Source organism: Notolepis coatsorum (genome assembly GCF_963971535.1).
Source record: "Notolepis coatsorum genome assembly, chromosome: 1".
Taxonomy (NCBI): domain Eukaryota; kingdom Metazoa; phylum Chordata; class Actinopteri; order Aulopiformes; family Paralepididae; genus Notolepis; species Notolepis coatsorum.
In genome coordinates, this window is record NC_140165.1 from 216,038,940 (window position 1) to 216,055,594 (window position 16,655).

At 46.0% G+C, this 16,655-nt stretch overlaps 1 protein-coding gene across 1 annotated transcript in view; it reads right to left on the reverse strand.

Annotated features, from left to right (window-relative positions):
• dscamb (Down syndrome cell adhesion molecule b) overlaps positions 1–16,655 on the reverse strand; it is a gene marked incomplete at both ends in the record, with an annotated part of 450,395 nt that overhangs the window by 351,101 nt on the left and 82,639 nt on the right. Inside the window, 2 exon segments of the mRNA XM_084312177.1 lie at positions 7,057–7,203; positions 14,526–14,843. Coding sequence (XP_084168303.1) covers positions 7,057–7,203; positions 14,526–14,843 — 465 coding nt within the window.

Consider the following 16,655-nt stretch of genomic DNA (forward strand, 5'->3'; position numbering starts at 1 on the left):
AGCAGAGCCAGGAGAGAGCAGAGAGAGCAGAGCCAGGAGAGAGCAGAGAGAGCAGAGAGAGCAGAGCCAGGAGGCGTGAATATTAAAGGCAACCTACTTGTGTTCAGCTTTTCTCTGATTGGCCACGACCCCCCGCCCCCTTTTGCCGCGAACGCGGCAGCAGAGGTCCCTGCAAGGTCCCAAATTAAATGAATGAAGCGCGCAGCGAACGCGGCAGCAGAGTGTATAATGTTATTTCGCGGAGCATAATGTATAATGTTATTTCGCCCGTTGGAGGCAGCTGATTAATAATAAGCTCTCTTTATTTCGCTTCCATTCATTTTGGGGACGATGTTCAAATATCATACTTCTGAAGTATAAACAAACTATACTGCTGTGACGTTATTTCGCCCGTTGGAGGCTGCTGACTGATTAATAATAAGCTCTCTTTATTTCCCTTCCATTCATTTTGGGGACGATGTTCAAATATCATACTTCTGAAGTATAAACAAACTATACTGCTGTGACGTTATTTCGCCCGTTGGAGGCTGCTGACTGATTCATAATAAGCTCTCTTTATTTCTCTGCCGCGTCCTCTCTGCCGCGTAACAACACACAGAACGGCGCGGCGCGGATAATGGCGTGTGCTAGGGCGGTCACGTGGCCGTGTGGCCAATCAGGGAAACGCTGAACAAAAAGCTGAACACAAGTAGGTTGCCTTTAATATTCACGCAGCCAGGAGAGAGCAGAGAGAGCAGAGAGAGCAGAGAGAGCAGAGCCAGGAGAGAGCAGAGAGAGCAGAAAGAGCAGAGAGAGCAGAGAGAGCAGAAAGAGCAGAGTCTGGAGAGAGCAGAGAGAGCAGAGAGAGCAGAGTCTGGAGAGAGCAGAGAGAGCAGAGCCTGGAGAGAGCAGAGAGAGCAGAGAGAGCAGAGCCTGGAGAGAGCAGAGAGAGCAGAGAGAGCAGAGCCTGGAGAGAGCAGAGAGAGCAGAAAGAGCAGAGAGAGCAGAGAGAGCAGAAAGAGCAGAGTCTGGAGAGAGCAGAGAGAGCAGAAAGAGCAGAGAGAGCAGAGAGAGCAGAGCCTGGAGAGAGCAGAGAGAGCAGAAAGAGCAGAGAGAGCAGAGAGAGCAGAGCCTGGAGAGAGCAGAGAGAGCAGAGAGAGCAAAGCCAGGAGAGAGCAGAGCCAGGAGAGAGCAGAGCCAGGAGAGAGCAGAAAGAGCAGAGAGAGCAGAGAGATCAGAGCCTGGAGAGAGCAGAGAGAGCAGAAAGAGCAGAGCCAGGAGAGAGCAGAGAGAGCAGAGAGAGCAGAGCCTGGAGAGAGCAGAGAGAGCAGAAAGAGCAGAGAGAGCAGAGAGAGCAGAAAGAGCAGAGTCTGGAGAGAGCAGAGAGAGCAGAAAGAGCAGAGAGAGCAGAGAGAGCAGAGAGAGCAGAGAGAGCAGAGCCTGGAGAGAGCAGAGAGAGCAGAAAGAGCAGAGAGAGCAGAGAGAGCAGAGCCTGGAGAGAGCAGAGAGAGCAGAGAGAGCAAAGCCAGGAGAGAGCAGAGCCAGGAGAGAGCAGAGAGAGCAGAAAGAGCAGAGAGAGCAGAGAGAGCAGAAAGAGCAGAGAGAGCAGAGAGAGCAGAGCCTGGAGAGAGCAGAGAGAGCAGAGAGAGCAAAGCCAGGAGAGAGCAGAGCCAGGAGAGAGCAGAGAGAGCAGAAAGAGCAGAGCCAGGAGAGAGCAGAGCCAGGAGAGAGCAGAGAGAGCAGAGCCTGGAGAGAGCAGAGCCAGGAGAGAGCAGAGCCAGGAGAGAGCAGAGAGAGCAGAGAGAGCAGAGCCAGGAGAGAGCAGAGAGAGCAGAGCCAGGAGGCGTGTAGCTTAATCCCAGCGGAAGAGTGCAAGAGCGCTTCCGCATTCTTCGCCATACGCCAGTACGGTAATGCGCATTTCCTTTTCCTTCGCCCAGGTGCTCGCGCGCGCGCATGCGCATGAGATCCCTGCTTGGTTCGACGCTTTGGTTCATATTAATCACATATTAACGCTAACGCGCCATATTAGCACACATATATACACGCGATGGACGCAGCAGGCGATCACTGCTACTGTTATTCAGCCGCGCCGAGGTACGCTGCCACTCTGCAGTAAACAGGCATCACTGATATAGAGTGTCTGGTCAGTAACATGGGTCTAGAACCCACCTCACCCCTGCCCACTTTGACAACCTAGGATGGCTTAGAGTAGACGACAGAGTACATTTTCCTTTTTGAAAATCATCTGACATGAAGATGGAACACATTTTTGTTGTTAATATGATTTATATTACTGGTAGTTCATACAAGAAATTATCCTCTAAGCCAAGCTGCACTTTAATATAGGCCTGGGTTGTTTTTATTTCTGTTAGCGCTGCAGATATAACAAAGAGGTCTAGCTGAGTCAATGTTGATGGTTTTGTTGAACATTTGTATTTCACAGGAGAGAAACCGTGTATTCAAAGAAAGCTATTAAAATAGTCTTTGAATCTAAATATACTTTCTTTGTAAAATTTGTCATAATGTAGCATTTGTGTGTGTAACGTACTGTAAAAAATAAATGTTTTTTCACAGGAAATTCACTATTATTTTACAGATTACTTTTGTTTTTCTACTTTAAGTGTAAATGCCATACAAATATAGTAAATTACCTTTTATCAAAATATTAACCATTAAATAAAGGTTGTAATTAGGGCTGTCAGTTTATCTGTATGTCATATATGTCCTGATGAATTGAAAATGGGGGACCCTGATGTAAACAAGATGAAAGTCTTTCTCTGGTCTGCATCCCCTTAACAATTGTGTGTATTGAGCCGTACTGTATTGTACCCATTCTGCAATCTGTTATTTTCATTCAATCAATTTCATTCAATCAATTTTATGAATGACCGAAAAAACAATGTTACAAAGTAAAGTTGACAGCTGCGTTGTGTTATCGTTACAATGTACAGGGAAATAACATTATGTGGTCCTCGTTTGGATAATATGTAAAGTACAATTGACAGCTGCGTTGTGTTACGTTGCAATGTACGTGGAAATGCTGCGTTGTGTTGCAATGTACTACATGCATTCCATTTCGGCGTCTGAGCGGGGGGAAAGAAAATGCGCATTTGGAGGGCGTTAATCAGGGCAAAATGCGGAAGCGCTCTTGCACTCTTCCGCTGGGATTAAGCTACACGCAGCCAGGAGAGAGCACAGCCTGGATGGCAACGCGGTACAGCAGCCCATTCAACAGGCAAAGCATTAGCTGTGATCAAACCCCTTTTGTCTGCAGAAAGGCCTCCTCATTACGCTGGCTCACATGTGAAAGGTGAGAGACAAAGGGTGGACGCACAACGACGTCCCGGTCTCTATTCAAACTAAACACTTGACACACACAGTTATGCACACACACACACACACACACACACACACACACACACACACACACACACACACACACACACACACACACACACACACACACACACACACACACACACACACACACACACACACACACACACACACACACACACACACACACACACACACACGCAGACAGACAAACAAAAACAAAAACAAAAACAAAAAGAAAGGCCAGGAGATTATTCCTGCCATATAAAAGACAGGCAGCAATAGGATACAGTAGGAGGCTGCTCCAACAACAAAACCCCCACCCCCTGACAGCCCACCCCACCCCACCGCACTCCCCCCTCCCTTCATCTCCCTATTAGCTCTGTCAATTGTTTATCAGAAGCGGCGAGGAGACGAGCGGAGCCGGGCTTTTGAAAGCTGGCGCTGCGAGGTCCATTTTAAAATGCATGACGGGTTAATGGTAGGTTAGCAGCAGCATTAGTGCCCGGCGAGCTCGCGCCACACTCACATTCGCATTGAAATCAGGCCGCTTCCAATGACTACTAAGCAGTCCTCGTTCTGAGAGGTAATTCATATTGTAATTAACTTTTCAATCACAGATGATTAATTAAGACAGGGCCCTGGTCTGTAATTATGCATCTATTTTTTCCGACCCTGATTTGAATCACAGGGATGTTCGCGGATTTGGCGAGCAGCGGTCGGAGTCTCTTCTCTACATTAAAAGCTTATTGGTAATCAGTTTTTTTTAAATGCAAATGTAGGTGTTGTATGAACACTTGTTCTGGCAAATGGTTTATAAGAGATACAAATCAATTTATACTCAACAAATAAATGTCTGAAATAATGGTTGCTTGTAAAAAAATCTGTTAAATAATGAAGCAAATATTAAGCGTAACATTTCTCAAGCATTCTTTGAGGCCACATTGTGCTCTTAGTGAGGGGAGCGATGAGTATTGACGCACAATGGAAATGGCGGGGAAGTGTGTTTGATGTTACTGTTCCCAACAAAAAGAAACCTGGGATGAATCATTTAGCATGGCTGTAGGATAGCTTTATCTTGTGTCCACTGAGACCCAAGTCTGCCATCATGAAAAATTTAAAAAGAAAGAGGGTTTGGTAAAAAAAAAAAAAAAAAATAGCTAGGTTGAACCTCCATTGTCAAGCCCTGTTGATAACCTCTCTTTCTCTCTCTCTCTCCATAGAAACACACACGCACGCACGGACGCACGCACGCACGCACGCACGCACGCACGCACGCACGCACGCACGCACGCACGCACGCACGCACGCACGCACGCACGCAGGCAGGCAGGCAGGCAGGCAGGCAGGCAGGCAGGCAGGCAGGCAGGCAGGCAGGCAGGCAGGCAGGCAGGCAGGCAGGCAGGCAGGCAGGCAGGCAGGCAGGCAGGCAGGCAGGCAGGCACGCACACACACACACACACACACACACACACACACACACACACACACACACACACACACACACACACACACACACACACACACACACACACACACACACACACACACACACACACACACACACACACACACACACACACACACACACACACACACACACACACACACACACACACACACACACACACACACACACACACACACACACACACACACACACACACACACACACACACACACACACACACACACACACACACACACACACACACACACACACACACACACACACACACACACACACACACACACACACACACAGACAAGCCTTCCAGCCCTTGCTTGTGGAGTAAACATACCCTCTCCATAACAGCGCGCAGTGGCTCCACTCATGCATCAGAATCCACCATCAAATATTTATCACAGAGCAGCAGTGATTTTGACCGTGTGCTCATGCTTTTGACAGCCCTCGCCTGCCGCAATACTTATTGGAAAAAGTGCGGACAATCCAATAACATTGTTCTTTTTCAATGCTTGCAAAAGCACTCAGAAGAACGCCGAACACAAGACAGTGGAATCCATCATTCCCCTCGATGCATATTTTATAGACTGTCTGTCTACTTGCGAAATGGGAAAAGGGGCCATTTTGGGGCAGGTGATACAACAAAAAGCGGTTAGAATGTGATTTACTCATTTTTCTCCTTGTTTCTCCTCAGCCATAACGCTTGACACAAAGGCGTCCGTCTTGTCTGCATAATTCTCATCGCAATTATAGACGACGGTCACATCCACACCGCGCCCTCTGGTGTAGACGTGGACACAGTCCTCCGCTGGCGGCGAGTGGCAAGTATTGCAACTCGACTGCAAGTAAACGGAGTCGCTTGCGTGGATCAAGGACACATCTTCACCCTCGAGCAGACACATTTAAAATGCCACCAAAAGAACCCGCCCTCAGTTAAATGACATAAAGTGTTTTTTTACAGGTTCCTGAACCTACCAGCATGATGCTATACCATCACCCCCGCAGGGGGGCTGAGGGAGCTAGCACAGAGATCTAACTTCACAAAATAAATAATAATAATCAAATAAAAACCACTGTCGAATATTCTCATCCTCGTGTTATTATGAGTTATCTGCAATATATATCATTCGCGTTATCGGGCCATGTCGTTGGTTTTCAACCGAGGAGGGTATAACTAGGTCAGTGACGCTATATGTAAACTGTCATACTTCACCCCTGCTGGAGTCCACAGAGGGGTTGGAGTGGATGAGCTGGGAAGAGGGACTCTGTGATTCAGCGTGACAGATATCTACATCCTCTGGCTAGTGAGAGGACAGGGCTATGGCACGGCACTGCAGAGCTCCAGTGATGGCCGCCGCCACCGCTGCCGACAGTAAACAGGTGAGATGAGTCACACTGGGACTGAACATGGTGTCCGCGGAGCGTGCGGCCAAGCAGAGGTAGTACGGTGGTAAGGAAAAAAGAAAAGGCGAATGCGTGGTCCTCCCTCCATCAAGCAATTAACCCCCCAGGTCCACCACCACTAGGAACAAAAATGCTTGAATAAGCATTCTAAAATGATTCAAATACATTGTATGGGAGCTGAAATAGTGACCTTCACAGGCACAGGTTCTACATATCAGGTTTGATTTGTGCAATTTTAAATCGTTTTCTTTTTGTGTTTTTTGTTTTGTTTGTTTAATAATGCACTCATGCTGCAGGTAAAATAACTGAATGTAGACCTATAGGACATCTGAATAATGTCAACCTATAGGACGTCTGAATATAATGTAGGCCTATAGGATATCTGAATAGAATGTAGACCTATAGGACATCTGAATATAATGTAGGCATATAGGACATCTGAATATCATGTAGGCATATAGGACGTCTGAATAATATGTTGGTCTATAGGACATTTGAATACAATGTAGTAGGCCTATAGGACATTTTAATAGAATGTAGGCCTATATGACATTTTAAAAGAATGTAGTAGGTCTATAGGACATTTTGATATACAGTAATGTAGGTCTATAGGACATTCAAATATAATGTAGTCCTATAGGACATTTTAACATAATGTAGTAGGCCTATAGGACGTGTTAATATAATGTATAGTTGTAGACCTATAGGACATCTGAATATAATGCAGGCCTATAGGACATTTGAATATAATGTAGGTATATATGATGTCTGAATATAATGCAGGCCTATAGGACATTTGAATATAATGTAGGTATATATGATGTCTGAATATAATGCAGGCCTATAGGACTAAGTGTTCCGTGTCTTACCTGAGGTGAGTGAGACGGTGTCTTTCTCCCATGATACAACAGTGACGTAGGTCTCAACAGAGGCAGGGATAATGCACTTGAAGACCGCTACACTGCCTCTCACTGCCTTCTGGTCGGCCACTCGGACTGTGTAGGGTTCCCGAGACACTGGGACAGAAAAGACCAAAGGGCTGATTATAGGCCTACTGTACATACTGTATGTCTAAGGGTCTCGGTATACTTGCTTTTAACCAATGCGTATGAGTAGACAAGCGGCTGCGTTGTGAACAGCATTGTTCACGTACCTGCCTGCATATTTTGCGTTGTACCTGGAGGGTTGAAAAGTCTATCCACTAGGGGGCAGATCAGGTGCTGAATCCTCCCTGGCCAACACATCCAATTATATAGAAGAAGAATGTCTTCCTTGTCAACTATCCACTATCCGGATTTGCAATGTAAACATAAAACATGGCGAGACTCGAGGAGGTTATGTTGAGATCACAGTAGAGTCTCTGACTCTATGTCGAGTTTTAGCGTTTAGCAGTCTTCCATGTCGAGTTTTAGCATTTAGCCAGTTACCTCCACACTGTTGATACACTTCCTTGCATCTTTCGGATGCATAGTGTTCATTTCTGAGGATGTAGTATGTGGTACTATGAAGTACGCTCCACAGTAACGCACAAAATGCAGCTCAGCCCTCTTGCGCACACAAAGGCATATTTGAAAGCAAGTAAACTGAGACCATTAGATACTGTACCAGATTCAGATACAATACTGTATGTAATTCATCAGTTATTATCTTTTGTATTTTTTGTTATTTACTTTTCTTTGTATTTCTTTCTGTTTTATAACACAATAATCATGAGGTTGTTCGGTTACATTGGATGACAGATCTTAAGGCTGACTATGACATTCACACTCAGAGCAAAGGGTGTGATTCCAATCGGGGACACGCTAAAATAAATATGCTCTCGCTTTGGAAATGAAAAAGGGTCCTAATAGAGGCCTTGCACAGATTGTTTGTGTAGTTCTCTTTCTTCCAGCATGGCTGCCATTGGTAACCACTTTCAAAAGAAAATGCCTGATTTCTGTGCAGTGGTAGAGCAGGTAAAACACGGGAAAAGCATGACATTGCTGTTCTACTGTGAATTATTTACAAGATCCAGTAATAACACCAAATGATTATGTTTTTGTTGATGTATTTCTCATAAGTCAACACCTAGCAACCATTGTTCTTCACATAGCAACTGTTGTCTGAAAGATAACTACACAAACATTCAGTGCAAAGCCCCTATTGGCAACTATATTTCTAATTAATGGATACATACTGGTATAGGCAAGACCAACAAAATCTATCTAAACAAATCTATACCATAACACCTCACATTCAGTCACTTCTAGACTTCTAGTCTTTTGCGCTCTTTCGCTCCAAAGGTCGGAGTGCCTGGCTTGTGAAATCTGGAGGTCTGGCAAAGGCCTTGTTTCCATATAGCATCTTCTTCCAGCGTCCGTGTATTTTCATCAATTGTTCCCAGTGAGGAGAGAGCCGCTCCGCCCACATTTTAAGTTGAACTTCTAAACTTTTCAGAAAAGCGCTGCTGCCATCCTGTTCTCAGCGCCCCTGCCAGCGCTTTTCTGCCAAAAAAAAAAGATATGGACGCGAGCCCTGATTTCATATATTTAATCTTGTACTTTCTTCTATACAGTTCATCTTCCTACGACACATCTGGGGCAGGACTCCTATCCTTTTGGCTATTTCGCCGAAGCAAATCATTCATTCAAAGTGTTTGCCTGGGGTGCAAGGTGTGGGTGCGGTGGCTTCCGTTGTACTAGATACGATACCAGTAAACCAATTCAAGAAAAGTAATTAAAGGGGAACTATCTTATAAATGGCCTTTTTCAGTGTTTAGCATTGTTTCCTAGCTATGTGGACTTATATTAATATGATCTATGTCTCTAATTCTCATATTGGCGCATTCTTCCAATTCTCCTCTCACAATATTCACCCTCACAAAAATCGAACCTCTACTGCAAGGGTGCAGTATCGTTAACGCCTCGTTAACAGCACTGCCAGGTTAATGGTGCATGATTACCACAGTAGCAGAGCAGAGCAGAGCAGAGCTCAGAGTCCTGAGAGCTGCATCTGTAGGTACTCAATGGCTATAATTAATGTGGACATCATACTGTATCTACTGATCTTCTCTTTACAGGTTAGACTACACTATAACAACCTCTATTACTACCATGATTATAGAAGTACTATAACAACATTTCAAGTCAAGTCAAGTCAAGAGTTTTATTTGTCACGGCATACAAGTATACAATAAAATGCGGGGGGTCTTGCCCGCAACTATTGTGCATAATACAATAGTAATATATAATAAGAATCCAATAGAACGACATTGTGCAATAAAACAAGTAAACAAAGTAGGGCATATCGGTATATGTACATGAGTTATTTACAGAGCATGGTAGGACATGCTAGGTCCTGTGGTAGTGCAATACATTGTTAGCTACGGATGAGGCACTGGGTCTTTATGTACACTGTTATACAATGCTATATTCTACAATCTCAAGTTATACTATACTATTCTTAAAGTGACCTTTCCTTTTGTAAAGTGACCATAAGTGTGAGCGTGTGCAGTATGAGTGTGTGTGTGCTCATGTTAAAGTGGCTGCTAGTGTGTGAGCTAGTGTTCAAGGCTCTGATGGCCTGGGGGAAGAAGCTGAGCCGAAGTCTCTCTGTCCTAGTTGCTGGTGTTCGCAGGCATTTGCCTGACCGCAGCAGCTTGAACAGGCTGTTGTTGGGGTGGTGAGGGTCTTTCATTATTCTGCAGGCTCTGGATTTGCACCTCTTGTTGTATAGGACCTGCAGGGGTGGTAGTGCAATACCCGTGGTACGCTCGGCTGAGCGCACCACTCTCTGTAGGGCCTTCTTGTCCTGTGCCGTACTGTTTCCATACCAGGCAGTGATGTTTCCAGTCAAGATGCTCTCTACAGCTCTGGAGTAGAAGGACTGGAGTATCTTCCCAGATACTCTGAACTTCCTTAACTGTCTCAGGTGGTAGAGGCACTGCTTCGCCTTTTTTACGACTGAGTCTATGTGTGTTGTCCATGTCAGATCCTCTGAGATGTGGACCCCCAGGTACTTGAAGCTGCTCACCCTGTCCACGGTAGCCCCGTTTATCCTCAGTGGTGTGTGTGTCCCCTGCTGTCTCCTCCTAAAATCCACGATCAGCTCCTTGGTTTTACCAATGTTCAGGCGCAGGCTGTTGTCCTGGCACCAGCGTTCCAGTACCTCAACCTCCTCCCGGTAGGCCTTCTCATCGTTGTCCGAGATCAGCCCCACCACCACTGTGTCGTCCGCAAACTTCACTATGGAGTTGGAGCTGAACTTGGCCACACAGTCATGTGTGTATAGTGAGTACAGCAGGGGGCTCAGAACACAGCCCTGGGGTGATCCGATGCTCAGGGTGATGGTGTTGGCGGTCTGACCCCCACCCTGACCGCCTGGGGCCTCTCACTCAGAAAGTCCAGTATCCAGGTGCTCAGAGCGGAGCTCAGACCCAGCTCGATCAGCTTGTCCACCAGTCTGGTGGGGACTATGGTGTTGAACGCTGAGCTGTAGTCAATGAACAACAGTCTCACATAGCCCCCCTTCTGGCGGTCTAGGTGAGAGAGGGTGCTGTGCAGTACTTGGGAGACCGCATCATCAGTGGACCTGTTTGGCCTGTATGCAAATTGCATAGGGTCCATATCACTGGGGAGGGAGGCACAAATGTGATCCTTGACCAGCCTCTCAAAACATTTTATGGCCACAGAGGTGAGTGCCACCGGTCTGTAGTCATTGAGACCTGTTGGGGATTTCTTTGGTACCGGGATAATGGTAGACATCTTGAAGCAGGCAGGGACCACTGACTCCGCCAGGGATAGATTAAATATGGTGGTGAACACAGGGGCTAGCTGGTTAGCACAGGACTTAAGTATGCGTTCTGTTATCCCATCTGGGCCAGCTGCCTTTCTGGTGTTCACCTGCATAAATGCTCTTCTCACACTGTGCTCCGTCAATGAGAGAGCCCCCCCGCCCCCCCGCGGATGCCCCCCCCCCCCTCCACAACAGCCGGCGCGCCAGTGACGTCACTAGCCGTTGAGCTAGCGGCGCCACTGTTTGCACCAAACCGTGCGTAAAAGGAGTTGAGTTTGTCTGCGAGAGAGGCATCGTTGCTCCCCATTGAGGGGCGCTGACTTTGTGGTCAGTTATCGTCCTCAGTCCCCGCCATAAGCCTCTTGTGTCATTCTGTGCCATTTGTGCCTCCATTTTGTCAGCATACGTCCTTTTGGCAAGTTTAACAGCCTTGCGCAGAGTGTAGACTGTTGTCTTGTACTCTTCCATGTTACCTGTCTCTCTGCCCAGGTTGTACGCAGTGGTGCGAGTTTTCAGAGCTGCTCTGATAGTACTGTCCACCCACGGTTTCTGGTTTGGGAACACCCTCGCCTTCTTTGTGGGGACGATACTATCAGCTAAGGTTGCTATGAAGCTAACAACAGTGTCTGCAAACTCGCTGACGTCACTGGCGCTTCCCTCGGACATTTCCCAGTCTACGTCCTCTAGAGCGTCCTGAAGCGTGGCCTCTGATTGGTCGGACCATCTCTTTACCTCACGTGACACGACGGTGTCACGTGATCTCTGTCTGTAAGCAGGAATCAGGAAAATGGAGTCATGATCAGATGTGCTTGTAGCTCCCGCTAATGGTGGAGCCGGTACAGCCTTGTAGCCGGCTCTGAACGGGGTGTAGCAGTGGTCGAGCGTGTTTCCTCCCCTGGTGGAGCAGGCGATGTGCTGAAAAAAGGATGGCATCACTTTCTTCAGATTCGCCTGGTTGAAATCGCCGGCAATAATCATTGCTGCGTCCGGGTGTTTAATCTGGTGGATGTTGAGATGCCCCTGTAGCTCCGCCAGGGCCTTGGCGGTGTTCGCTTGGGGAGGGATGTACACCGCAGTCATGATGATCGCGGTAAACTCTCTGGGAAGGTGTAATGGCCGACATTGAATGGCCAGATGTTCCAGGTCCGGGGAGCATGAACGGGAGAGTATCTTTATCTCCTTTGGGCTTACGCAGCCGTTGTTGGTCAGAAGACAGACACCCCCGCCGATGCTCTTACCGGAGGCTTCTGTACGGTCCGCTCGGAAGACGGTGAAGGAGTCCGAGGGAGAGACGCTGTGGTCCGGAATCGCTGGTTTCAACCATGTCTCCGTGAAGCACATGATGTTACAGTCCCTCACCTCTCGCTGGAATCGGACCCTCGCCCGTAAATCGTCCATCTTACCCTCTAGCGAACGTGCATTTGCCAGAAAGATGGATGGGATCGCCGGACAGTAAGCAGATCTTTTTGACCTTAATCTGATTTCGCTTCTCCTGCCTCTATGTTTTTTCCTGCCGCCGCCGCCTTTGTCTTTGTCCCGCCTGATCTCCGGTGGCCAATCTTGGCATAAAGTGTCTCTAAACTCCTCTTTAAGTCCGGAGTTTAGGTCAATAAGTGACTGGCAGTCGTATGACGTCCCCACCAGTGTTGTTTCCATAAAAAAAGTAGTAAAAATAAACATAATGACTAAAAGTAAGCACAATTGTTGCGGAGCAAAACCAATGGCGACTAACCTGAGCCGCGCCATAGTAGTACATCTACATGTACTACTACTACTACTACTACTATGACATCTCTTCAACTACTACCACTACTTTGACTGAATGGACTGCATTTCTATAGAGCTTTTATCCAAAGCGCTTTACAAATCATGCCTCACATTCACCCATTCACTCACACATTCACACACCGACGGCGAAGGCAACCATGCACAGTGCCAACCTGGTCATCGGGAGCAGTTAGGAGTTACAGTTTTTTACGACTGCTTTGATGCATTTTGCACATCAGAGTTTCAATGTGCAAAACTCTAATTTTGGGTTCAAAATGCAATATAGCATGCAAAATTAAAATACCAGTGTCAAATCAGAGAATAGTATATGCAAAAGCTTATGGTCGTGGCCAAGGAGGCAGAAGAACATCTGTCTCAAATGAAATTATAACCACAATTGTTGACCACGTAATACAGTAAACCGAGATCTAACACTGGCTGAAGCTGGCAGGGTGGGGCAGCCAAACCTGAACAGGTCAACGGTGGCCCCATTATACGATGTTTTACAGTAAGAGAGATAATCGGTAATTTACTGTACAGTAACTGTATATTGAAATTACAGTAATTGTTAAATTGATATTGTTGTCTGTTACAGTATATTTCATAAATACTAAAGGTGTGGGTGAATTATTTTTGTAATTATCTTTACTGTACATTAGAACTGACCAAGCACCACCAAGTGGAGGACGTGGCCGTCTTCTCTCTGTGCAGCAGGAGAGGGCACTTGTAGACATGGCGGTCAGATGTGCCGTCGATGAAATTCTTTGGCCAAATGCAGAGGAGAGGCAAGGTGCTGCTTGAGCACCATGAAGTTGTATTCTTTTCTTATTTTCTTTCTTAGAATTATTTTTTTCAATCGTTTGTTTACTGTAACTGTTTTTACTGTAAAATACAGAGCTTTACTGTATGTATTTTTCTTTACTGTAACAATTAAACTTCAAATAATCAAATCATCTTTCATAAAAACACAAGCACTATACTGCAGTCTATCACAGGGTTTACTGTATGAGGAAATTACCATTGCATAGTCTCTTTTGGTAACAAGTATTCTGTGTTTGACCGCATTACTGTATTTGATAATGGCTGTTGTATTTGAAAATGCACCAATAAGTAAACTTCAACGATGCACATATCCACTGTTCACTCACCTGGGCAAGGTTGTTGAAGGTAATGAGACATTAGTATAAACACCTGTTGAATTGATTTAGTGATCTGCCTGTGTAGCAATAAGCAATTGAACATTTATGTAGTATTAGGTGGCTGTATTCTGAGACTGGAGCATATGATTTAGAGTTTGGCACTTTGTATTAACAGTTTTGCACTTTATATGTACAGTAAGCATAGCATTTAGTATCTTAGAGTATGAATTTTGAAAGTCAGTTTGGCAATTTGCATTTTGAGTTTTGCACGTTGAAACTCTGATGTGCAAAATGCGTCAAAGCAGTCGTAAAAAACTGTAAATGTCTTGCTCAAGGGCATTTCAACATGCAGCCGGGAGGAGTGAGAATCTAACCAGGAACCTTCCGATTACCAGACGACCGCTCTACCTCCTGAGCCACTGTCGCCCCCTACTACTCCTACTACTACCACCACTACTACTCTTGCTCTTGCTAAGGTACTACTACTACTACTACTATACTACTACTATTGCTACCACTAAAACAACAAATGCTACTACTGCTACTAGCACCACCGCTACTACTATAATAACACCACCACGACTACTACTACTATTACCACTAGCGCTACTACTGCTCCTTCCTCCTCCTCCCCCGTCCCCTCCCCATGTGGAACTCACCGGCTTTGATATGGACATCCTGGCTCCTGATCTTTCCAGAAGGGTTCTCAGCGGTGCAGTAGTAGGTGTTGTCGTGGATCAGCTTGCTGAAGCTGGAGGGCAGGAAGTTGAAGATCTGGAGGGTTCCGTTGGGGTGGACATGGCGGATTCCCGGCACATCGTAGATCTCCTCGCCGGTGGCCAGGTACCAGCGCAGCGAGGCGGGCGGGGCGCCCCCAGCAGGACAGGGCACGGAGGTCCCCGTGGTGCTGGCGAACACTACCTCTTGCAGAGATGCATTGACGAAGTACAGGCTGGAATGTAGGTCTTCACTGAAAACTGCAAGAGATGGAGACAAGAAGAGCTCTGTGATGGAAGACATTTACAGTATATAGGGGCATTTTCGAAGTGGCCCTTTAGTGTCACATCTATAATGTAACTTCCTTGTACATTTCTGTGTAGATTATCAAGATGCAGTATTTTCACTGAACACACACAGTGATTCTGTTTACTAAATGAATGCCTCTCTGTGTGGGACAACACTTTCTCATCCCTGGGCCATAGTCACATTAAATCCACATAAACCATTATCAATTATGAAACAAGGTCAGTTGCGTAGAAAAGCCTTGATCATGCTCGGGCTTTGATTCAAACTCACATCACACGTGTGGTTAAATGCATGTGTGTTCCGACGCTTCCTCTGGAGAGAAGAAGGGGGTTGTGGGTGGGTGGCTGGCTGGCTGGGTGGGTGGGTGGTGGGGGTGTAAACGACAAAGTGGGGCCAATTAGCTTCAGCGAGCTCAGTGCTAATTGCTAGGTGTTTGATTTCTGAGTGGTGCAGCAAGATGATGTCTAGTGGCTGCCTATGGCACAGCATGGCTAAAGCAGTATATGTGTGTGTGTGCGTGTGCATGCGTGTGTGTGTATGTCTGTATGTGTTTATGTGTGTGTATCTGTGTACATCTCGCTCGCCATTTCAGGCTGGTGACGGGCCCAGAGGCCCAGAGGTAAATGGCTTACGGTGGCAGCTGGCTTGGGGTCTCCCTAGGGAGAAAACATTTTAGCACCTCATAAATTCCTAACAAGGTTTCAAATCGCAGTCGTTTCCATCCCTCTTTCTCTGCTCCAGCGGCTCTGACCCGGCAATGCGACGCTCCGAACACACACACACACACATATATACACACACACACACGCATATATACATACACACATACAGTATGAACACAAAAACACACGCAGATGAACACACAAACACCCACCCACACAAAACAACACACACACACACACACACACACACACACACACACACACACACACACACACACACACACACACACACACACACACACACACACACACACACACACACACTGAAACTAGGAAACACTGCCATATACACTCAGATAACCATAGGCTCACAAAAGCTGAGAGTGAAGTCATGCCAAGTTGAGAAAGTTATGTTTTTATTTACAGGTCACTGATGTATTGATTTCTCAAAAGAAAACTATGGCTGCAAGCCTTAGTGCTCAGTTCTGATTTATTGCTCAGATCAGATGTTTTTTTGTTTGGCTGTTCACATGTGGCTAATATCAGATTCCAGTGTGAACTGGTCCCACTCCTGAACTTACCCGCATGCGCAAATGAACAATAAAGATGGACGTAAAAAATTATTGTGACAAATGTCTATCTAAAAAAGTTATTTTTTTTTTACAATTGCTAACAAGCATTTTAAATTCCGAGGTTATTTTTTCAAAACTCTTCACACAGTTAGTACAACAGCACTCTATGAGGACCAAAACACGAGTGATTTTCCTTGCTTTGCCACAAAATGCATTCAATGAACCGACAAAATTCCTGAATTAATTTCTCACTCAAGGTCAACCACGAGTAAAGCGGTGTATTTCTACAGCCCAATTTGTAAATGCTTGCATGCTCCATTTCAGAACTGATACATTCAAGTCCAAAACGTAACATATAACATTTGAGTGGAGAGCAAATTGCTAAGCCATGAATACCATATTAAAATACATTCAAAGCCCCCCAAAAAAAACGTTTTAGCTGCAACCAGCAGCTCTATAGGTCGGCTGGTCATTCCACAAAATTGCCTCGAGCAGCCACACGTTTCACCCCAGGAGGCTGACATTTGGT